At 37.1% G+C, this 23,492-nt stretch overlaps 1 protein-coding gene across 1 annotated transcript in view; it reads left to right on the forward strand.

The window, feature by feature from the left end:
* The window catches only part of WASL (WASP like actin nucleation promoting factor), a 49,795-nt gene extending 26,592 nt beyond the window's left edge, over positions 1-23,203 (forward strand). Inside the window, exons 3-11 of the mRNA XM_040549720.1 lie at positions 341-427; positions 972-1,068; positions 5,683-5,706; positions 10,696-10,864; positions 13,551-13,593; positions 13,979-14,132; positions 17,852-18,369; positions 18,995-19,103; positions 20,503-23,203. Of these exons, the coding sequence (XP_040405654.1) occupies positions 341-427; positions 972-1,068; positions 5,683-5,706; positions 10,696-10,864; positions 13,551-13,593; positions 13,979-14,132; positions 17,852-18,369; positions 18,995-19,103; positions 20,503-20,564 (1,263 nt within the window). The 3' untranslated portion in view covers positions 20,565-23,203. The remainder of the gene's footprint in view (positions 1-340; positions 428-971; positions 1,069-5,682; positions 5,707-10,695; positions 10,865-13,550; positions 13,594-13,978; positions 14,133-17,851; positions 18,370-18,994; positions 19,104-20,502) is intronic.
* Positions 23,204-23,492: the final 289 nt, after the last annotated feature.

Below are 23,492 nucleotides of genomic sequence, written 5' to 3' on the forward strand. Positions count from 1 at the left end.
CATGCTGGTGTAAGCCTCCCTTATTGTTATTACTATTAACACTGTATTATTACTATCACTGCTGACTATTAGTGCTACCAACATAACTATTGTGGGATTATAGAAATTGAGGCATGTTATTTAAAACATCCAGGAATCTGAACAGAAAGTAGAATGACGGAATTAGTCTGATTTCGTCTGGTTTCTCCACGTGTTCTAGTATACTTGGATTGAGCTCGTTCTTTGGGTGAATGACAGATGCTTAGCAATATGCAGCTTCAAACTCTTGTTTGGTTCTATTATGAAAGATGACCTGCAATTTGTCTTCAGGTGTTTCAAATCTTTTTTTTTTTTTTTTCAGGATGGGAAATTATTGTGGGAGCAGGAGCTGTACAATAACTTTGTATATAATAGTCCTAGAGGATATTTTCATACCTTTGCTGGAGATGTGAGTCTAAACATCTTTGAATACCTATTTTAGAATGTCTTTTAATAAAATGGTAACTTCTAATGTAACTGAGGTTTTCATTTCATTCTGTAAATTATTTATGAAAGTACAATATTGCTTGTTTTCTTTGAAGTTTTTTATGCTTATTTATTGAAATAACTTTGGCTTTCAACTAGAAAACTTAAGCCATAGAACAGAAACATAAAATGCACTTCTTTATTTTTGACTCCCATTAATAATGAAATTCTTTTGACTTACAGATGATGCTTGTGAAGTATCATCTATTTCTTAAAATAATTTTTTCCTCCCCCAACTTTGATTTCAGGCCCCAAGATTTTGCTCAAATTTGTTAGTATGAGCTCCAGATACTTGATTAATAGACAGACATTCCTAAGTTAGATTATGTTTCACTGAGATTTGTTTCCAAATTTACAGTGGTGGTCTTTTTTTTTTTTTACTGATTATATCTTCAGAAGGTATAAGAACTTGTAAGACTTTGAAACATTTTCTTAGTCATGGGTGGGGGAATATTAATGTTTTTCAGACATGTCAAGTTGGTCTTAATTTTGCTAATGAAGAAGAAGCTAAACTATTCCGCAAAACAATAACAGATTTACTTGGACGACGGCAGAGAAAATCTGGTAAATATTTAAATTAATCTTAAATTCAGGCTTGTTTATGTTGTTCTGGGGGGAAGCAGGAAATTAATTATACGTCTGAAAGCAACTGGAGGCTTTGCTGCCATATTTATATTTAGAAGTCGTGTTATGAAGGTGCTTCATCTCTCTATTTTACAAAAATAATATTTTTTTCTGAAATAACTTGGTGCTCCTTGCTATAAAGTCTCAGCTTGTAAGCTCCAAGATTGTGGTGTTTGAAAATATAGACCAGAAAGAAGCAAAAAGGGTAAGCTGTCAGTGGGAAAAAGGAGAAATCTTCCCGTAAGCTGTTTTCACATTTGATTAAACCCTATTTTAGCTCTGGGCTGTTTATAATGAATTTGTTTAAATTCAGCCCAAGTGGGTTGTAACAAAGATTTTACCATCTGGTATGTTCAGTAGTTCATGTGAATGAATTATTGGCATTGGTCCAGTGTTTAGTAGAGAAATATCTTCTATTCAAAACTAGTAATCTTGGCAGGGGCTGAGAACAGGAGACATAATGTGCCTATACTGTCCTTAGCAGCACAGGACGGTCTGAAGCACGGCATGCGTTTTGTCAGCTGCAGGATGCCTTAGGAACATGGTCAGTGTTTTAAAGGGAGCTCAGGCTTTCTCCAGATCGTGTCTTGGTCCTTTTCTCATAAACATCTCATTAACGACTTGCCTGTCTGACAGCCATATGACCATGGAGAGTAAGGTGATACAAAACGTAGGTTGGATACACGTTGATGTGCTTAGGCTTGCTGTAAGCTGTAGTGTGGACTTGTGTCTAAGCTATAAGATGCGTTTCTGTAGTCTGGCTTGGAATTGAATTGCACTAGCAATGCATGCAGCTAAGGCTGATGTAAAGGGCGGATGCCCTTGGAGTACCAGGGGCTTGCAAGTGTTCTCAGGAAGCTGCAGGATCCATGTGTGTTTCATTCAGGGATGGTGCCTTACGCACAGAGCATTTGTTCCAAAGCTTAGTTGGTTTCTTGAAGATGGTCTCTGCTTGAAACCAGAATATGTGCATTCTTGTGTGTCATTCTTCGTTATCGTGTGTCTGAAACACTGTGCTGCAGTGCACAGATGTGACTTGGAAGAAAGGAAATAAGTATCTGCATAGCTGGCCGTAGCAAACTTTAGTTGAAAATAGTGGTTCAGTCAAACCCCCTATTCACAGGATGTTCAGCATAGTTTTTCTTGTTTAATCTTTGAGTAAATGTATTGGCTTGTGTGCTCAAATCCATGCTGTAGGATGAGCTTATTCCAGACATTTTGAAACGTCTTAAAAGACAAACAACTCTGCCCCAAAATGCTTACAATTTGAAGACAACTTTAGTTAAAAAAGGAAAGCTAAAATGCTCCACACTTTTTCTTACTAAGAGCTGGAAAACAAGAATTAAAAACAGTTATGAGATTTTTTTTTTTTAGTCAAGCCACCAGGTGGAATTTCCTATTTGTCATTCATAGGGACTGTTTCTAATTGTTCTCATATAATAACGGGCTTTGCATTTGTCAAAGGTAAAATGGATTTTCTGTTGGTGCGTGTACATAGATTTTTATATAAATGCTTTATAAAAACATAATATGTGTAGGCTAAATTATGTTGTACGCATAAGTTTATATATAATATAAATTATATTAAAGCTTCATGTATTATTTATATTAGATAATAAATCGTGTGTGTATTCTAACACATCTTAACTTCTAAAGCTGCAGTAATGGTTTGGCTTTCTTAATACTTTTTCTGTTTAATGGGATCTTTACTCCCATGCCGTCCAAAATATATTTCATTTCCTAGCAGTGCCACCTGATGTGCTTTTACTGAAATGAGTACTCTCTGTGATCACTTAGCAGCCTGTTAGGCCATTCAGGGCTTGCTAGGAGACTTTACCAGGAGTCTTCTGGAAAGTTCAGGTTACAGGAAGGCAGCAAGAACAGCAGTTCTGGCTCAGAAAATTGTCTTGGTGCTGAGACTAGTATATGAAATATCATACAGCTGCAAGAAGAGGCAACAGTATTCTGCTCTTCCTCACTTGGCATGAAGTGTGTTCCAGTCAGCATACAGACAACTCCTGAGTAAGTGCATCTGGAGTTCAGCAGAGGTGAAAGTAGGGCTCCAAACAGAGAATGTATGAGAGTTTACAAATGTACAAAATATTCAGTAGAGAACAGAATGAGAGAGAAAGGTTTTAATACCAGGCTGTTTTTTCATCTAGTTAAATTTTGATTTTAAAAAACTCATTAAATCCTTAACCATAGGTTAGAAAGAAATTACCATACTTAGTTAATTTCTCTGGTAGACTCACTTAAATAATCGCTCCATTTACTTCTTAGATGGATCCCAAATAGTTTCCCCAGTAAGCAGGGTGAACACAGCGTTTCTCCTCTGGGCCTGTCAGTATAGTCCATTCACATTTTGGGTATACTTGCATGTAGGTACCATTTGTTCTTATTTTTTTATCATCTTGCCTCAGAAATGTTAATGTGTGTGTTCCACGCTCTGAGAGAATTTAGCTTTATTTTTAACTGCCTTTCAGATGTAGGAGGTTTCAGTTTTTGTCTGATTCTTTGGCACCTTGTAGCTCAGGGGTGGGAGCTCTTTTAGCCCTCTCTGAAGCTCTCTGCTTCCTCCACAAGCTTTTAGCTCCTGCTGCCCTTACTAATGCACTTCATGCTGGGTATTGAATATGTACTAAATGGTACTGTTACTGCCTGGGAGGCAAGGGCATCTCTGCTGAGACTTGAATCCGATGCAAGCTGAGCACTTCAGAGATCTCTTTTCAGGAATGCATGCTGATGAGAACAGGGTTTCTCAGACACAGGCAGCTGGTGAAGTTGATCTTTTGGATCAGTAGGCTTCTCCATCTTCTGTCAGACCTCTGGTGAGGTCATCGGCACTTCAGAACAGGAGTTTTTGTTTCCTAGTCTGCAGTGGAAACCACAGAAAAACAGATCTAGTATCTTTTGGCCACAAATCATTATTCTTATCTAGACCCAGCAAAAATTGCGGGAAGTGTTTAAAGTGTCTTGCTTTGTTCTCCACTATTTTATCTCTTGACCTTTCTCCTAATGAAAATTTTAGTAGGTTGCCATGCTTTGGCACAAGGCCACTTAACATTTCCCGTGAATGCCTACTGCTTTGCCCGCTTCCCCTCCTGTGCCAAATGGCTTGCCCTAAGTCCTGCGCTTTCCTTTTCAGTTTCAGAGCTGATGCTTCCTAGGTAGGACTGCAATTATACTCCAAAAGTTGAGCAGGTTCTTTTGGAGTCCAACATGAGTGGATTCTTAACCTAAATATTCCAGGAAGAGAAAACACAGTATTTGGCCAAAAAGCCCCTTTTTTGTCCCCCAGCCTTTCACCTCTAAAACTAATTTTCTTTGAACTGAGAGACAAGTATCTTCTGAAGGCTTGCTCAGCAAAAGAAGATTCTCGAAGGGTTTTGGTCATCTTCTTTTGGAGGTTCTCTGTTCCCAACTGAAGATCATCAGCATGAGAGGCTGACTTGTGTTGCTCATCTGTAATTTTAGATTTTGTTTTTTAAACATTGATAGGACAAGGTCAAGAATATCTCTGTAAGCACTGTCTCCCTTCCCCTTATGCTTGTGTCTGAAAAACACAACGGGTTAGCAGTTTTTCCAGGACTTGTTGAAGATGAAAATGTCTGTTTAAAAATTCTTCTTAAGCTCTTAGGAGGCCCTGTTACATTTCAGATACTCCAGTACATTCGTCTATGTAGAGCCATGGTTTTTAGTGTGGTGAGATGATAGACCATGCTTGCATGTATGGTACTGCTAAATCAGAAGCCTTCTGAATATCTATGTAGGTACACAAGTGGTGTAAGTTTAACTGGACTGTTTTTGTTCAAAACTGTGTTTTGAAGGAAGGCTGCAGGTTGGGTAAACGTTGAGGTGTATAGGAACAAATAGTAAGAGGGAAGTCTCCTTCAAAGGAGGATTAACCATTACAGGCTGAGATTAATGAGGTATGAAATGCTTACAACTACATTTTAGTCTGTCAAACCAAATTCTTCATGATCTGTGAAACAGTTTGGCTTTGTGAATAAAATATCATAAGGAGGTCTGAGTTCTGTTCGATGTTGTTCAGTTAGCTGCTGGGTAACAGGTGAAGTGTCTTGCGCTTCTGTGTCCCAGTTTCTTCACATAAAACCAAAAATAATTACAAAGTACATCTGGCTTTGTGGGAGAACATTACTGTATGAAAGTATTTCCAATTAAATTGAAGGAGCAATCTCATTTAGTGGAAATCAGAAACCATAATACTTTGAAAATCTTGCTTTGATAGGTTGTACCAAAACAGCTGCTTTTTGAATGTTTCATCTTACTTTGTAGTCAAAATGTCTGAAATCAACTCACTAGCTATTTCCTTATGCTCCAAGTTGGCTTGCTTCAAATCAGTGCTAATTATCTAAAATGTGTTTTCATAATTCTATAATGCTTAACTTCTTTCAACTGTTCAACAAGTAGGTTTTAAAAACGGGTTGTTAGGTCTCAGCTCAAGATCACTGAAAGCGCCACAAGAAAGTAAAGTTTAGAATGAATTTACCCTGTGATACCTATGAATAAATAGTTCTTTTTCTTTTTCGACAGAAAAAAGAAGAGACCCACCAAATGGTAAGCTTTTTGCATGAACACTGCATTTTATTTTTTCCTACTGCTGTCACTTATGGTTTATGTATAGCTTTGTTTTGGACTTGTTCAGGATAGTCCTGTGGTAGCAAAAGCAGTAAACTCATATTCTGGAGGTTAGTATGTTTGTTTTGTTTCTGTTCTTTGGTATTTGTTTAGTTGTAGCTTGGAAGATTTGTGGCTGCTTAGCTGGCATTTGTAAAGGATGTTTTTGGAGTGGGGTATGTTTTCCTGTAAATAGGACAGAGGCCCTTCAGCTTAAGCTGTGAAGAAGGCTTTGTGTCTTTCATTTGCTGCTTGGTCTTCAGAATATACCTATAAAGAGTTGCTGTACAAAACATTGCTGAAATTCAAAGCTAATGTATTTGTCTAAAGGTGGGCATAATCGTAATTGATTTCATAAAATATGCATGACGTTTTAATTTGTTTATCTGACTAACCCTGTAACTTAGCCTTTTAGTAATGTGTCATACGTTTGTAAGAGTAAACTTCTTTTTCCCACAAGAGAATATTTGAATTTATTTGTCTTGGGAGTACATCTTACTGACATGAATATCTTTCTGGTTTTAAAATAAAAGATGGTTTGAAACTAAAAGAGGGGAGATTTAGAGTAGAGGTTAGGAGGAAAGTCTTCTCTCTGAGGGTGGTGAGGCACTGGAAAAGGTTGCCCAGAGAAGTTGTGGATGCCCCATCCCCGGAGGTGTTCAAGGCCAGGCTGGATGATGCCCTAGGCAACCTGATCTTGTGGATGGCATCCCTGCCCATGGCACGGGGGTTGGAACTGGGTGATCTGTAAGGTCTCTTCCAACCCAAGCTGTTCTATGATTTCTCAGAACATCATCATTAAATTCAAGGAAGAAGTCAAAACTATGTATCAGTTTTATCCAAAATTTTACCATTTATTCTTAGATCAAGTGAAAAATGCACATCAGTGAATATCAAGTTTGGAGTCTTTGATCTAATTATGACTCCACACTGAAGCTAAAAAGTGATTTCTCCGCTGATATTTCTGTTGATGCCTGTTTTTCGCTTGAGCAGGAATATCACCATCTGATCGTCTAGGGGTCCCTGAACCCCTATTGTCTGAGGAGGTGGTCTTAAGTTTATTCTAACCAAGACATCCAAGTGTCGCAGTAGGTCACCAAAATACTTAGTCCTTAACTAATCCTGAATTATGGGAACCACAGATATCCTTTCTCCATGCAATACACTTCTCAAAAAATTAATACACCTCTTTCATAAACATTAATTTTGAGGAAGCTCAGGCAATCATCAGCTTAACCCAGGCATTTTTAGTATCCTTTCATTCAATGGTGACTAGGTTGCTTAGTTTTGAAACAATCATATTAATATCAGTCTGGTCTTATCTACTAGGTTTTCTGAGCTTTGGGAGGGTTTTAATTGAGCATCTTGAGCAACATTTGCTTTCCATCACCTAGAAGTTCATTCCTGGTAGCGATGTCTGCAGAGCAAAAAGAAAAGCGGTGATGACCACGCAGTGCCACCAACCAGACCTCAGGCAAAAAAAAAAAAAAAATTGAGAAAAATAGTGAAGTACTGAACTTGCATTAATTGATCCCATCCACTTAGCCTGAATATTCTGTGGAAAACACAGGCTGATGCTCAGTGTTTCAGGTTTATAATCACTAGCCAGAACTCTGGTTTTTAGTAAACTGTTCTGCTGGGACATCTGTGGCTCTTCCATGATCTGTATACATTCCTTTTCTGGTTCTTTGGAATGCTGTGATGCCTGCCTTCTCTGCTGACAGGTGTGGTCATGTTCGCTGTAGTCTCAGGTGAGACATGCTGAGGGCATAGGTTTGAGCCTCCGTTGGCTGTGACCTCCAGGCTGCAGCATTTGGAGTTCAGTCTAGAGCTGGTCTATACTATACATACCACCAGTGTGTAACAGGAGAGGAGTTACAAAAAAAAAAAAAAAACAAAAAACTGTTGTAGGGTCATCTGGCTTTTGTTATACTCCCCATATAAGTAAAACTGTCTTTTTTGGGGGAAAAAAGGGAACACCTTTTTTGTATGTACTATGTATCAATACATAATTATCTTTAAATCTGAAAAACAAGAACAGGCACACTTCCATACTCATAAAATCCATGCTTTGAAGTATTGTGGGGAATTTTGTTTTAGTGGTGCTTGATTGTCTGGATTTTCTGCATGTGTTGAAATAAATGGGGAGTTGCACAGAAAAAGCGCTCTTACTTTTTGTATGACGTTTACAATGGTACAGATTTAAGTTGTTTTTTTTTTTTTTAGAATTGCAGGATTAAAATCAAATTGGCATTAAGAGTTATGTAAAATGTATTACCCTGTAATTTCCTGGGATTTGTGTTCTACTGGCTTGTTATAGCTAGGTCTTTGTGCAAATCGAGGAGTTACTGTGGTCGAATTCATCTCTTAGTGAAGTTCTGGATGAAATAAGGATTTGTCAGAATTAGGTTTTGAGGGAATCTTTAAGAACCATGTGACAGAATTGTTTCATCTGTTAACTAGAACAGTTTGCATTTATTGTAGGGCTGTCAGTAGTCAGGGACAGATGTCTGCAGTGGCTCTAAAATACAGAGAATTTCATAGAATTTATATTTCAAGATGTTCTGTACTACATTTTCTGGACCCCCTTCTGAAGATGTCACAGATGCTGATACCAGTGGATGCCTATGGCCACTGTATTGTCAAGTGCTTCCTAACGATGAGCTGTATATGCCTCTCTCATCTTCACTTATTGAGCTGTCTGTACCTGATGGGGAAGGTGCTTGTGTTTTGATGGGAAAAATTTTACTGGATATAAATATGGCAGTTCTGGAAGAATACAGTTCTTTCCAAGGTACTTTTATCCCTCGTGGACATCTGAGGTGTAAACCTGATGGTAAGAATAACTTTCATCATGAAGAGTTTGCTGTGGTCTCTGGTGTGAATAGTATTAGACTCAAGGAATTAGGCAATCAGTCCTTAATTTGAGCTCAGCTGAACAAAACTTTATTTTGCAAATGGCTGCTTCTTTATACTTGTTAAGACCAGTTACAGTCAGTTTAAGACTTTAGTCCTTGCAAATACACCTTTTTGCATTTAAAGAGTTGAGACTCTTGAGAAGAATATCAGGAACTCACTAGCAGTTCTCAGTGCAAAGGTACATATTTATTCTTGAATGTCAGTATAGCTTTTGAAACTACGAATATCGCTGTAATATTGAGAAGGTATAATATTGGTGACTGAAGTGAGAATCAACTCCTACAGTATTTTTTCTTTTACAATCTAGTGAGATTTAGACTGTGGTTTTCAATTCATCCTGAAGGTTGGTTTAACACCACATTGTTAAGTTTTGGGTTGATTAAATTCACCAACTGTTGAATATTATGTGAACTTCAAGCGCACTTTTAATAACACAAATTGCGCATAGTTCTACGTGGTCAGTCTGTGTTTTGTATTCTCAAAGGATAGCTGTCTAGGTCATAGCACCTCTAGATCAAAGCATTTCTTTGTAGTAGAAAAAACTTTAGAAATTCTTGGTCCTGCAGTTTACATTCAGTTTTAAAAACTTGTCCTCTAAGACTGTCACAGGAGTGTAGGAGTTGTCGTGTTTTTAGATGAGTTTTGTCTAGCCCTGTGTCTTGTTTCTGTTCATGTTTCTTGTTCTGGTCAGTACTAGATGCTTCCCACCGAAGTGTTATGCTGCAAACGTCAGATAATTTATCTTTCATTGTCTGCTTCTCCTTTTTGATTCAGAGCTTGGACTGTGAAAACAGCTCGTTGGCGCTTTCAGAATGCGTAGGATAATTCTGAATAATCAATATAAAAAAAAATATCAGTTATGAAAAAATCAAAATAAGGTTCTGATTCACTTAACTTAGTCAACATTTTTATCGTACACCCAGTAAAGTTGGATGCAAGAATCTTATTTTAATTGCTAACCATTAAATAGTAACTCAGAGTATGCTTTTCAAATTACTTCTGGACAAACTGGTCTTAAGTAGACCTGCTTAATTTCAGTTTTGGAAGAATGAGATTGCTTATTCTTTTAGCAGGATTCTTTAAAAATACACATATACGTATGTGTGCAAATACACACATGAAAAATGCATAAATTGCCTCTAGTATTTAAATAGCATTATCACTTGCCTTATGTCAAGAGTTACTTGCCATCAAAACTAAAAAATCTGAGTGGAAAATATTCTAGGTATGTTTATTTGCTATAATATTACAAAGGTAACATAATACTAGAATGCTAAAATGGGCAGGAGTGTAATTCAGATACATTTTAAATAACAAGATTAGTAATTCAGAGTTCTTTATAACAAAGAACAAGGCTTGAGAACATAATTCACGGAGTGTTTACTTTGTTTCTAGTATTGCTTTTACTGTCACAAGCTCTGTTTTTCATCTGGGACTTGGATTGTTTTCCAAACCTGTCAAAAAGAAATAAGAACTCCTGAATAGCTCTATAAATGCTGTCATATCTTTGAAGACAACAATATTCCCACCTGATGCTTATTAAGCAAAGGTTCCCTCTCCTTTAAGATGCATTTATTGTACTGCCAAAGGTAGTGGCATGCTGGGTGTTGCTGTTCATGGCACTCAATTTTAAGTCTCATCTAGGATGGTAGTTATACCGGTATTGTGTACAAGTGCATATATTAATGTCTCATTTCATGTATTCTATGCACATGAAAACCCTTTAATTTAGAATTAATTTCTTTGCCAATTTTGCGGAAACAAAATTCTAGCTTTTTTTTTTGCCGTTTCTCTGCTCTAGCAATGCCTCTTTTTCTTCAGTAAATAACTTATAATTATGCATCTGACATTCAGAACCCAGTCAGATGCATGTGGTACATAAAGCTGTGGCTACAGTACAAGCATTTTGCCACGTGCGCACGCACACACAAAAAGTTGTTGGTTAAATATTGTTTAAATACAGCTTTGTTGAAACATGTTATTAAAAGTTCTGTTCTTTTATCTTCACAGGCCCAAACCTACCAATGGCAACTGTTGATATCAAAAACCCAGAAATTACAACTAACAGATTTTATACTCCACAAGTCAACAATATTTCATATACCAAAGAAAAGAAGAAAGGAAAAACTAAAAAGAGAAGATTGACAAAGGCAGATATTGGAACACCATCTAACTTCCAGTAAGGACTGACTTTCTTTTAGTTTTGTCAATTACACATGGGTTTTAAATGTGTTACCATTGTGTGTAAACTGACCTACCGTGAATGCTAGTTGGCATGTTGCGGGGTTTAAAAATTTAGATACAGGTGAGAGTTTACTGAATCTGTACATAAAATGTAACCTGCTGTCCTAAAATAAATTAATTTAGCTGTATAAAGATGCCTTGCTTAAGCTGTCAGCTCAGCGTAGACTCCTCTTAAATTCACCCTCAATGGTCAACTCTTAAACTCCGTTATTCTTACAGCTGTACATGCTTAACTGTGCATTGTCAAACAGGTCCTGACTTGTCATAACAGCAGCAATGACATAGCCGTATTATCTCTGACTTTGTAAACTTAATTATTCTGGTATGCGGGCTAGTACCCGTACCTTGTGATGAAAGTACAACATGCACGTATATACCTTCTAGGAACAGGTTGTTTTTTCGAGTATTTCTTAGATGTCTTTGTTCTTTTAGTTATCTGTAATTTTGAGCTTCACTTTGATGAAAGTTGCTTTTGGTCAGCTTAGTGAATTAACTATTGTTTTTCCTGAATTATAATTTGGCAACTTAATTTTCTGCCTTTTAAAATCAGTGTACTTTATTTGCTAAAGTAACATTAAAGAGCTCTAGTTAGTTATGGGAAAGATCAGCTTCTGTGAAGTGTTGGAAAACCAGCATGAGATTTACATGCCAAATGAAAGTCTTGTTCTTTCAAACCATTATTTTGCATCACTTCCACTGACATGCTTTTCCAGAATAAAATTCAGTAAAAGTAATGCCAGTATTACTAGTTACGATAATGTTGTTGTAGTGTTTTGAGTCTTCTGTACAGAGTGCACAGGGAACAAAAGGAGAGATGGGTTAAAATGCATCCCTGTTCAGACTGTGCTTAGACAGGTCAGACCTCAACCATGTTTCTTCTGACATGAGTATTGGTGAAGGGACATCTATTAATGTCACTTAATACCAAACAGTGAAGAAAAGGATGAAGAGAGACATAAGGAAACTTGTATACTGATTCGTAGCTGGTCACTGCTGTACCTCTGCTGATGCAGACATCAGTGTAGGTGGACAGTACTGCAAATAAAGATTTGCATTCGTATAACTTACCTCTGATCAGTACTTGTGGAAGGGTGTGCAGTGGTGCAGATATAAACAAAATTTGTTGCTCTTGTCTTTTCGGTTCTGATAATTGTGGGACGCTTTATGTGCATTCACAGAATATTAAAACAGTCCTAGAAAAGCTGAGAATAAGATAAAGTATTTAATGAAGTTCAAACAAAAGATGTATTCTAGGCTATGTCAAGATTTGTACATAGACTAGCTTTAAATGTAATTTCAAATTGTAAATGGTAAACCTTTGGAAAAGAAGCTTGAAAGTCTCTGTTGGTCCAGTTAAGGTCTAGTTAAGTTTCCTGTAAAGTACAGCAGAGTATCATCTTACTATATAAAATAGTTGTAGTTGCTCTTTTTGTACAAACATATGGAAATTACTGTTTGGTGATGTTTAGCAAACGTGCCATTAGGAAAAGCTGTATGCAGCTTGATCTGTGATACTGGTGAAGACCAACATTTGCTACTACTTATGCCAGAACAAAGTTGCAATCGGAAGTAGAATTATTGAATTGCTTCTGCTAGTCAAATGTTGACTTCTAGTGCTTTTAGGAAAAATAAAATAAAAATCAAACTACGCTTAATGTGACATTGCATATGCTCTTCTAAATAACATAAGAATTGCAGTTTTCCTAATAAATATACATTTTATTTTAAAAGACCTGTGAAAATGTGTTAGTCAATGTATCCAAGTAACTTATTTCCCTCTGTTTGAGGGTTGAAAAATAAATGAGAAGTAATACTAACATTGATTATAAGATATATAATCTTTAATACCAATTAAGTGCAATAATCTCTGAATCACATACTCACAATCTCTTGAAAGAGCACTGTGAAATTAATATAAGTATGCAGAGATGTATATGTAAAATTTTATTTGCTGTTAAATTTCTATTAACTTGCCAAAAACAGTTAATCCATTGTAACTAAATGTCTAATTTATATGAAGCCAGCTTATCATCCAGAATAATACATTAATTGACAAATCATCCCATATTTTGCTGATAAAAAACGTTTAAATATTTAGGCAAAACAGAGGGCTTTCCTTTTTTCTGTAGCAGACCATTTACTTTCCTTCTTGCCCTTTGAACTAAGTAATCAACTAACTGCAGTTATAACAAGACCAAAAACTGAATGTGGGGCCTCCTCAATAAAAAAACCTAGTGCTTAGTGTTGGTACTAACAGTAGCTTCAGGTCTGCCTATGAACACTAAACTCCACCCTTGATCTATGTGCAGTCCTTCCATCTCCATAAGTACCACAGGGTACCACAGGGTGGCACGGAGCCTTAAGGTTTTGCCACAGGCTATATATAGCCTAACGGGGGAAACTACTTCGCCACTTGGTCTTTTTGATATAAGATAGAACATGGGAATAATTGGAGGTTTTGTTACTCCTTTCTCAAGTGGAGCACTGAGGAGTAAGAATTGCTTAGTGTCTTACTGGGCTGAAGGTAGAATCTGGTATTAATCCAGTTAGCTGGGTGTCTGGTTATTTTAGTTAACAAGGTCCCTTTTACGCTGATTAAATGGACTTTTCTGCTTTTTTAGACACATTGGACATGTTGGTTGGGATCCAAACACAGGTTTCGATGTAAGTAATTTGATGTTTTTCAAGATACCAAATGATTAAAGCTTTAGCGGCTTTTTAATGTAAGTTTTGAAGATTGGAATCAAATAAGTTAACTGCACATCAGACTAGTTACAAATTGTGTGATCCTGTTACGGGATTCAAACAGACATTGGAGTAGAAGGGAGTAAGAGGGATTTGGGATTGAGGGCAAAATATTTAAAACTTAAGTTGATATGCGAGGTACTTTACTTTCTTAAAACAGACCTTGCTGACTGAAAAGTCAACTCAGAGACATGTAGTTGTTTTAGCTGTCCCACTAAACTGTATCATTTTTTTTCCCCATTACAAGTTATATTTTAAAAACTTCTATGTCAAGCTGCTTAAAACTAATGTATCTGACTTGCAGGTGAATAACTTGGACCCAGAACTGAAAAACCTGTTTGATTTGTGTGGAATTTCAGAGGCTCAACTTAAAGACAAAGAAACTTCAAAGGTCATATATGATTTCATTGAAAAAACAGGAGGTGTGGAAGCAGTTAAAAATGAACTGCGCAGACAAGGTAGGTGTCCTTTTATTTCCGCACAGAATTTTGAAAGGTGTTTTTTGTCTTAAGGATTGGAATAGAAACTGTTGGTGAGCAATTCTTGATATATCATCTTCTTAATCTGGATTTCATACCACCACAGATGCATTGAATTTCATGTTTCTGTACACCATACACCTTGTAAAAATGCCCACGCATGAGTACTTTCTCGTTAAGGATAGGATTTGACCCATGTCAGTTAAATAATTGCCAGTAACACTTAGTCTAACTGCAAAGCTATGCATGTATTCCATACGGATTTTTCAGACTGCAAATGTTGCATATTTATTTATAATCTTGGTCTTATAAATAAATTACAACCTTAGAAGCAATATTGCTGTTGTCAGATATGGTAGTAGTACATGGCTGACAGATGTGCGTGGTGTCTCTCTACCCTGCCAACACTGTAATGTGTGCCTTGAAAAAGCTAGAGACCTGCAGATTTTATGTAAATATTATTTAAAACAAAGGAAAGCTTTTCTAGTTTAAAGGAAAAAGTACTAGTTTTGATGAGGAAGATCTGATTTAGGTTTCTGCTGCAAGATAATTCTCAAATAAGCTATTTCCTGCCTAACCTTTGAATGTGATCTCAGCTGATGTGTTAGATGCATTTGCTGCAGTATCGCAAGTCAACCTGAAAATTAGGCTGCCAATATAAAAGTTCTAAAAATTTACCTAGACCACTTCTCAGGAGAAACAAGAAATAAATTGTGTTGGAATTACAGCAGTTTGAAACTGGTGAATAAATTGTTTGAGAGGCTGAATAGATGTAAGTTCAGAGTACAATGACTTGTTACATTTATTCCTAGGTCCCCCACGTTGGAATGGTATGTATTTGAGCTGTCATCTGAGCGTATGCTGCTGTGTGATTTTCTTCCTAGACAAAAAACCTTAGTTGACATCTGTTTGACTGCAATACTAAAAATTATAGTCAAATTTCGTAGATAAATTGAAAGCAAAATTTCAGTTGCTTTTTTCTCAGCAACAAGTCTGTCATTTTTTTTATATAATCTTAACTCTGTTAAAATGTGTACAGAGTTGTTGATCTAAAACTGTTGATCTTTAAGTTAGACTAAGATTTGCCTTGGAGCCTTAAGACTGGCTTAAAATACTTTAAAAATGCCATTTTTCTGTTATGTGTCTATTAACTTCAAGTTGTGTCCACTTGCATGTATACAACTGAAAGAAAAGCTGCCTCGTCTTTAATGTGCATGATAATAATCTACCTCTATGCTTTTTGGTAGAGGTAGACACAAATATTAACAGTATTTCAGTGGTTTTGTCCACAGTTATGTGATTTGTAGGTTTTACTGCTGTTTGAAGTGTTTTTTTCTCAACTGAAACACATTTTCCTGTTTTATTGCAAGAATTTCTGTGCTTAAGTGTTCAGAGAGTTACAGACACTTTGTTTTGTTGTGATAGTTTTTTTTTCCTGCCCTTTCCCTAGCTTTGGTACTGTTGGTTGTTTTTTAGTGACAATACCATCAACAGAAGGTTTTACAAACTTTTATGTTAATAGCTGTGTAGCACTTACAAAAAATAAATTATTTTCTTGTTTTGCTGCTTTTTTGTTTGGGGGGAAGGGAGAGAGGATGAGGTAATGGTTCTCCATCCTTGCTGCTCCTCCTTCTTTTCACTTCAGTCCAGATAAGTGGGTAAAAAAAGAAAAACAAACATCCAACTTCCTGAACTGTATTTCCACAGTTTGGAGGTGCCATATTGCTCTAGATGTGATGCAAATAAAAATCCTTCCCCCCAAGAAAACTTAAGTCTTGTGTTCAAAATCTACAGGCACCACAAACTCTGGAGTAGGATCACGTTGCATCTTTTCAGTAATGCAGGAAAACTCTAGTGCTTGCAGAGTAAGACTTGAAAATACTGGCCTCCAATGGCCAGGAAGGAAATAACACCCTTATCAACCAATAAGGGGAGGTACATTTTTTGTGGTTGTTCTTGATTTTCTTTTAATCAAGAATGTTGGCAGTATTTCTCCTGTAAATATATGAAGTTTGAGAGGAGATGAAGGGGTACGTCTCAGATGAGTAGGGAAAGAGGTACGGCGTCTCTCCTTCTGCCTCAAAATCGCTCTTCTAGGGCTTTCCAGCACAGACAGACTGTTTTCTCAGCTTGTAACAGGATAGAAGAGGTAAAGAAGCATCATCTTAAGGGCAATACCCTTTTTGTTATCAAAGCACATGAAATCAAATGTGAACTTAATAATCCGGGTGCTGTCATATAACTGAGTAGTGATGGGCAGCAGCCACACCACTTACATTACCACAAGCCATTAGGTGCTTGATGGCAGAGGAAATGAAACTGTGTTATTTAAAATGCCATTAGCAAAGCAAGTACGTTTCAAGGCCAAATCATATGGAAGTGATCCTGTGCTGAACAAGCCCTGAAGGTGTTCTCTTCCTATAGTCCTTCCCATAAATGTTGTTGGAACAAATTTTCAGTAAATTCTGATCTACAGATTTTTTTCTACTGGGTGGGACAGAATTTTGTATATATGTTCTCTCAGATTTTTCAAGCCTATCTCAGAGCAGCTGCTGTTGGCAAATAAAGATTGAGCAAAGGTATGTTTGCTAATGACTGCCACTTTTTTCAAGCGCAATTTGTCTGTATACCTAGAATAAGGTACAGAACTATAAGATCATCCTCATGTTTTTATGGCATAAAACAGGTTTTTATGACAGGTTTAGAAACACCATGATGAGTTCTTTCATTGCAACAAAGTAAAAGAAACATTCACATTGTTTAGAAGGACAGTATTCCTAAATGAGTATTAGATAATGTTTGTTTGTTTTGCTCTTAAAAATAGGCTTATTTGCCAGCGCACAGAGGAAGTCAACTCTGCTACACTGAAGCAATAGTTGATGAAGAGAGATGAGGTTTTGCTTCTCTTTTGTGTTGTCTATGGAGGAAACTGCTTCATTAGATTGAAGCTTTTCCCTGGTCTGTCACTATTAACTTGAAATGCTGTTACCAACAATGCCACTTCACTGTTTGGCTTTGCAGTTGCTGCTAGGCTGTGTTTTAAGGAGGCAAAGGCATAGAGTTAAACACAGTGAGAGAGTATGTTCAGCATTGTATCCCACCTATTCCTAATTCTAATGCATTAGTATTTTTTGAAGCATCATCTTCCAGTAACAAAACAAACAAAAAGCACCTTGCCTTTACTCCCTAATCAAATAATAGATAGCCTATGAAGTGGAAATTCTGTATTTCATTTTAAGTGTGTTTTTAAAGCCTCTTTCGCTTTTCTTCTGGCCTAGTTCAGCAAAATTTCAGTGTTTTGAATATTTTTCTGCATTTTGTCATGGGAAATTGAAATGCTGACTTACGATACACTTGTATTATGAAGGACATTAACCACACTAAAATTAACGACCCAGCCAGTGTTGTGACTTCAGTCGTCTTACGTACTGCACTTGCTTCCTGCAGCGTTGCAGCTTTTACGAGAGTTTCCAAAATACATGACAGATATAGGGGCTATATTCAGCTTACTTTGTATTCATGTAAGCATAGCTTATGTTCAGCTATCTTCAGCTTAATTCAGAGTTGGTAAAACTTGTACATGCACAGAGATCCTTGCAAAAGTCAATGCAGACCCTTTTTTTCTTCTTCTGCCAGACTCTGAAAGACTTGTGAGTATTGAATATCATGTAACTGTAAATTATTTTGCTTTGTTTCAGCTCCACCTCCACCACCGCCATGCAGAGGAGGACCCCCGCCACCTCCACCACCACCTCCCCATAGTTCAGGCCCCCCTCCTCCCCCTGCTAGGGGCCGAGGGGCGCCACCTCCACCTCCCTCAAGAGCTCCAACAGCAGCACCTCCACCCCCACCTCCATCTAGACCAGGTGCAGCAGTGCCCCCACCTCCTCCCAACAGGATGTATCCTCCTCCACCACCAGTGCATTCATCATCTGCGCCATCCGGCCCTCCTCCACCGCCGCCACCACCAAGTGGGTCGTCTGCTCCCCCGCCGCCGCCGCCTCCTCCACCTCCTCCCGGTCCTCCCCCGCCACCCGGCCTTCCTTCAGAGGTTGATCACCCGCTTCCAGTTCCTGCAGGAAACAAAGCAGCACTCTTAGATCAAATCAGAGAAGGAGCCCAGTTAAAGAAAGTAGAACAGAACAGTCGACCAGTGTCCTGCTCAGGAAGAGATGCGTTGTTAGACCAGATACGACAGGGTATACAGCTGAAATCTGTGAGTAAAACTTTCTCATCTAAGTCCTTTGGGAGTTGCAAATGGCTGCAGTACTCCAATATCAGTAGTAACTTGTGGCTTTGTTTTGGGCTCTATCATAATTCATTGAGTTTTCGAAATAATACTCTAAACAATACTATTGGAAAAATGCTCAGTATGTGTACTGGCTATGGATGAGTATTGATGAACGAAATTATTCTTGTTTCAAAATCATTTCTCGCTTTTCAGTCAAGCTTTAAGCATAAATCCTACAGTACTGATACCACAGTATCACAGCTGTAAAGAACTTTTGCAAGAACTACTATGAAAGATTGCTGATGTTATGAATGCTTCGGTAAAATCTTCTAAACAACTGCAGGGGATGAGTTCAGCAGTAATGGTACTTGAAGGCAAACACTAGAATTACTTAACTTTTTAAAAAGTTAATCTAACTAACTAAAGTTGTACTATATGACAAAAGAGAATAGTTCAGCTTTTTTATAAGTAAAAGCTTAGCTTGGGCTAAAGAAACTGTAGTTTCTCTCTTCTTTCTGGCTGAACATAAACTCATCAATTTTACGTTTTTTTTCTAGAAATACACATGTTCTGTTTTTCTAATTGTATCATCATAACTTTTTTTTCCAAGGTATCTGATGGCCAGGAGAGTGCACCACCTACACCTGCACCCACCTCAGGAATTGTGGGTGCATTAATGGAAGTTATGCAGAAAAGGAGCAAAGCCATTCATTCTTCAGGTAAGTCTGATGGAATTTTTCTGATTTCAAGGCATCAGATTTTCAAGTGTTAACATTTCTATTGACATGAAACATTGGGGGAAAAAGCATGGCTTTCAGCACGTAGCCAAATACAGAATGCTCTAGGCAGATCTCTAGTGATGATTCAAGTGGGTGCTTTGTGCCACTTTGAATTACTGGTGTATAGTAGTTTGCAGTGATAATGAATTTAAAATTACTAATCAAGGTTAGTATCCTTTATAAAAAGTTTTTACAACTTATTTTGCCCATGAGATATGTGATTAATTTTTTTCCTCATAATATTTTGAAAAGAAGGGTTTTAATACTATGTTTCTAGAAGCCAGGGCTCTTGCAGAGGCTCATGCGCTTAAAATTTAACTGTGGCTTCCAAGTGTGCTTTGGATGCCACCTGCTGGATGATAAACAGATAACTAGTGTTACTTGACAAGTCCCATACTAGTACTGAACTGCTTCTTCAGTCTTGAGTGCTTGGAAAAAGTAAGGATGGAAGATTTGCGTCTCTCCTTGTAATAACAGCTTAAAAAATAAAATAAATGCAGTGCAGTAGCCACAGTGCAGCTGTTGAATTACACCTCTTCTGCTTTGATAGATTATTTTTTTTCTTCCAGAGCTTACATTAGTATCAGACCTGCATTTGCAGTCTGCAGACCATTTGACCATTAAACGCAGTTTGATTTGTGTCCCTATGTGGTAATCTCCAGTTTTGGTGCTTTACGCAAATTAAACATCGGAAGTGTGCTAAATACACCATTTTCTGGAGGGGGGAGTGCTCTTGCCTAACAAATCAGTAGTTTATATGTATCGTAACTTAAAAATTGTAGCATGCTAAAATTAAAAACAGTGGAAGGCTGGATAAAGTTAACAACAAAATTGATGTTAAAGTTGATGTGCACTGTGCAGTTCAGAATATTCCAGTAACCACAACAGTCTTTAGCTCACAAAAATATTTATCTGTTTGTACAGTAAACCAAAATCCTGTTAGAGAATAAACATGGGGAAACAGTTCTTATGTTTTAGAAATTAATCCATCTTAAGCTTAAAATTCAATCTGGAACAAGCTAGCCTTTCTCACATCTCACATTCTCTAAAAAAAGAGTAATAGTAAGTATGACATGAGAATTTGATTATTTCTTTCAGCAGAAAACAAGATAAAAATTTCCTACCTGGGGAAGGGAATGAGAAAGGAAACGTAATTTTCAACCAGTATCAATCTAAACTGAACATCACGTCTAGCAATCTTAAAATATAATATTACCAGGTGCCTTGTCCTGACCTCCTTCAACTGATTGTTCTTTTTCAGAATGTTGTGGGCGAAATTGGTAGCACTTTTGTCATATTAATTTGGTGCATGCAATGACTTGCTTTTCCTGTTTTTTAGATGAAGATGAGGATGAAGATGATGAAGAAGACTTTGAAGATGACGACGAATGGGATGATTGATCATATATTATATTATATATATATATTTTTTAAGGTGAATGATATACTAAACACTACTTTCTGTCTATGGATTCTGTAAAATTATCATGTAAATGTTCTACCAATTTGCTGTATATTTTTGTTGCCTTTTGCTTTTTTATTAATCTGTGCAATACCTCATTTAATCTGTAAAGGTTTGTCATAATCCTCTACAAAGCTACTCCCTGTTAATGTGTGCAAGTTTACACCTGGATGATCATGTACATGTGAATACTTTCCATTCCATCAATAAGGGAGTTTAAATGTAATATGTGAGACTGACGAAAACCTTAATGTAATTTAGTTGTAATGCAAGAAGGAAAACACTATTTTCATACCCTACTTTTTCTGTATCTAAATTTTCTTATTAAAACCTAGTATAGCACTATGTTCTTTAAGTGATGCAGCTCTTAGTTTATTTAGCCCCTTCATTTCAAATGCAGTGCTACATGAATGTTGAGGCTGGTTTATACTATTGCATGGTTTCAAATACATCACAACATTGCAGTTCAAATCTTAGCAGTATGCTTTACGTAAAACAAAATCACAACAGAAATGCACAGCTAGTTGTGAAGATTACCTTGCCCTAACTGTAGCAATACTGACTGCTATCGAAGGGCAGTAGTAATTGAATACTATAATTAGGGATCTCTGTATCTGAGGTTAAACCGGGTGGCTTTACGTTGTAAGTGATAAAGGCATATTTGATGCAGACCAGTTCAGTCCTATTTTTTTCCAACTCTTGTCTTTCAGAATGAAGAAATGTAAATTACTGGGGGCTATACTGGAGACTGGCAATTGCTACAGTTTGATTTATTTTTTAAATCATTTTTATGTGGTTTTCAGGCTGAAGGGCTGCGTTTAATGCTTGCTTCAATAATGTTTAATTACTTTTTTTTAAATTTGTAGGGCATTGGTGTACTAATAAAGTAAACATAAGTGGGATTACTTTGCAGTCTTTGCGTTATGGTACATAACAAATGCTAAAGCACCAATCCTACATCCAAAAAGTTGGAAAGCCATTAACTCACAATGTACAGTTTGACTACATACTGAACTTTATGGCAATATTCTGTTTTCATACGTTGGCTTTAAGACCAAGGGTTGTGATGAAGATCAAGAACCCTATTCACAAGAGTACTATTTGAGTAAGTGGACAGAAAATGGAATTCTCATTTCACAGCTCACACGTTTATATGTTGTACTTTATAGTGCAGTAAACCTTGGCATATCTGCCTATTACAAAATACTAATCTGTGCTGTGCAGGTATTTAATATCTGCAGCATAAATTACTGTACTTACTGTAATTTTCAGGTAGAAAATCTTTCTAAAAACACTGACACAGAATGTTTAGTTAAGTCAGTCATATTTGGAGCATAGTTAATGCATAGTGTCCTGGGCCATGGACTGTAGTCAAGGTATCAAACTCAATTTAAGTTATCGGAATTGTATCGACTGAAACCCAGCGATGACCTGATCTTGACAGGCTGGACCTGCATGATACGGCTTGGATTTCTAACCCAGTTATAACCTAGTCTTTAGCAAATTAATTTAGTTATGTGAGAAGAAAGGAAAGTTGCTGAAAAGTAGTGGGAGGGGTAAGGTTGTAGTTACATTTTTCAGAGGATGCTAACTTCCTTCCGAGAGTAATTTAAGCACATAACACTAGGAAAAACTATTTCCAAGTGATGTAATCTCCTTGCGGTAACTCTTACTGCACTCTGCTGCTGGAAACACTTCCTACGAGCTTTGCTGCTGTAACGGCTTGAGCATTGGATCAAGTGCAAGTGCAGTCAGGGGTAGCTAATGGCAGCGGAGTTAAGAACTCCTGTAGAAGGAAAATATTTGTATGGCTTTCATATAAGTTCTGGTACTGCTCCCTCTTTTTTATTGCATATAGGGCATTTTAAAATTAAGCAGATGAGGCCTAGAGGTTTTCCTAACATGCTACTTACTAGATATGTTTAGCTGTTATGTTCCCGGAGTTGGAGTTTCTGTAATATAGTTAATAATTAAGCATCACAGTTCATTAATCAAATTTCTGTTCCAGGTTTTGGGAGCTCTGAAGTTATGTTATTGAGTAAAACTTTAATTTGTAGATACTGGCCAAAGAAAGCTTCTGGTTTTTCATTTTCTTTTTTCTTCATGCAGAAAGTACACTCATATTCTGTGGTGTCCAGGTTAATATTTACTTTAAAATAGTGTATGTACATGATAAATTTGGGGCATAAAGACTGCAACGGCAGTTAAGTTAGTCATAACTGCATGCTTCAGCACTCCGCCACTTGCACTACGAGCAGAAGATAGCATTTCATGATACTGGTGCATTGTTGCTAAACATTGTAATGAAGGCCTCTCGTATATTCTGGTTAAATGAGTGTCCAGATAGCCTTAGCAATTAACAAACTAGCATGAGGCTTTTGTATTTCAACACTCTATGTGCATAGACAATATCAGCTAGCCACTTGTACGTATGAAATCCGTAAGAACTTCTCAATCATTCAGTTTTCCATTTATCAAACTGAAATTTTTAGTATGTGAATTTTTGAAATGTACAGTGAATAGGATGTTGCACTGGTGGCAATTCATCATGGAGCATAATAAAATTAATTTGACCCAACTAGTGTAAAACTGTGTGGTTTTTAAGTGCTAATTGTGGCGCAGCTTTTAAAATAGATGTACATCTTGCTTGCACGCTTCAAAAGTCATTTTGGTTGCCTAGCCAAGTTCACAAAGCAGTAAATAGTGACTGTCAAATCACAGCAGTTTTGATGTCTGGAAAGTTGGATTGTGCTAGTGAATAAACACAATGAGTAAGAATGTGACACCCTGTGCTCCTGGCACATCTGACAGCTGCTCAGCAGCTTCTCTGGAAACAGCTACTGCTGCAGGCAAGTGCAATAATACGG

The sequence above is a fragment of the Cygnus olor genome, chromosome 1 (genome assembly GCF_009769625.2).
Source record: "Cygnus olor isolate bCygOlo1 chromosome 1, bCygOlo1.pri.v2, whole genome shotgun sequence".
NCBI lineage: Eukaryota > Metazoa > Chordata > Aves > Anseriformes > Anatidae > Cygnus > Cygnus olor.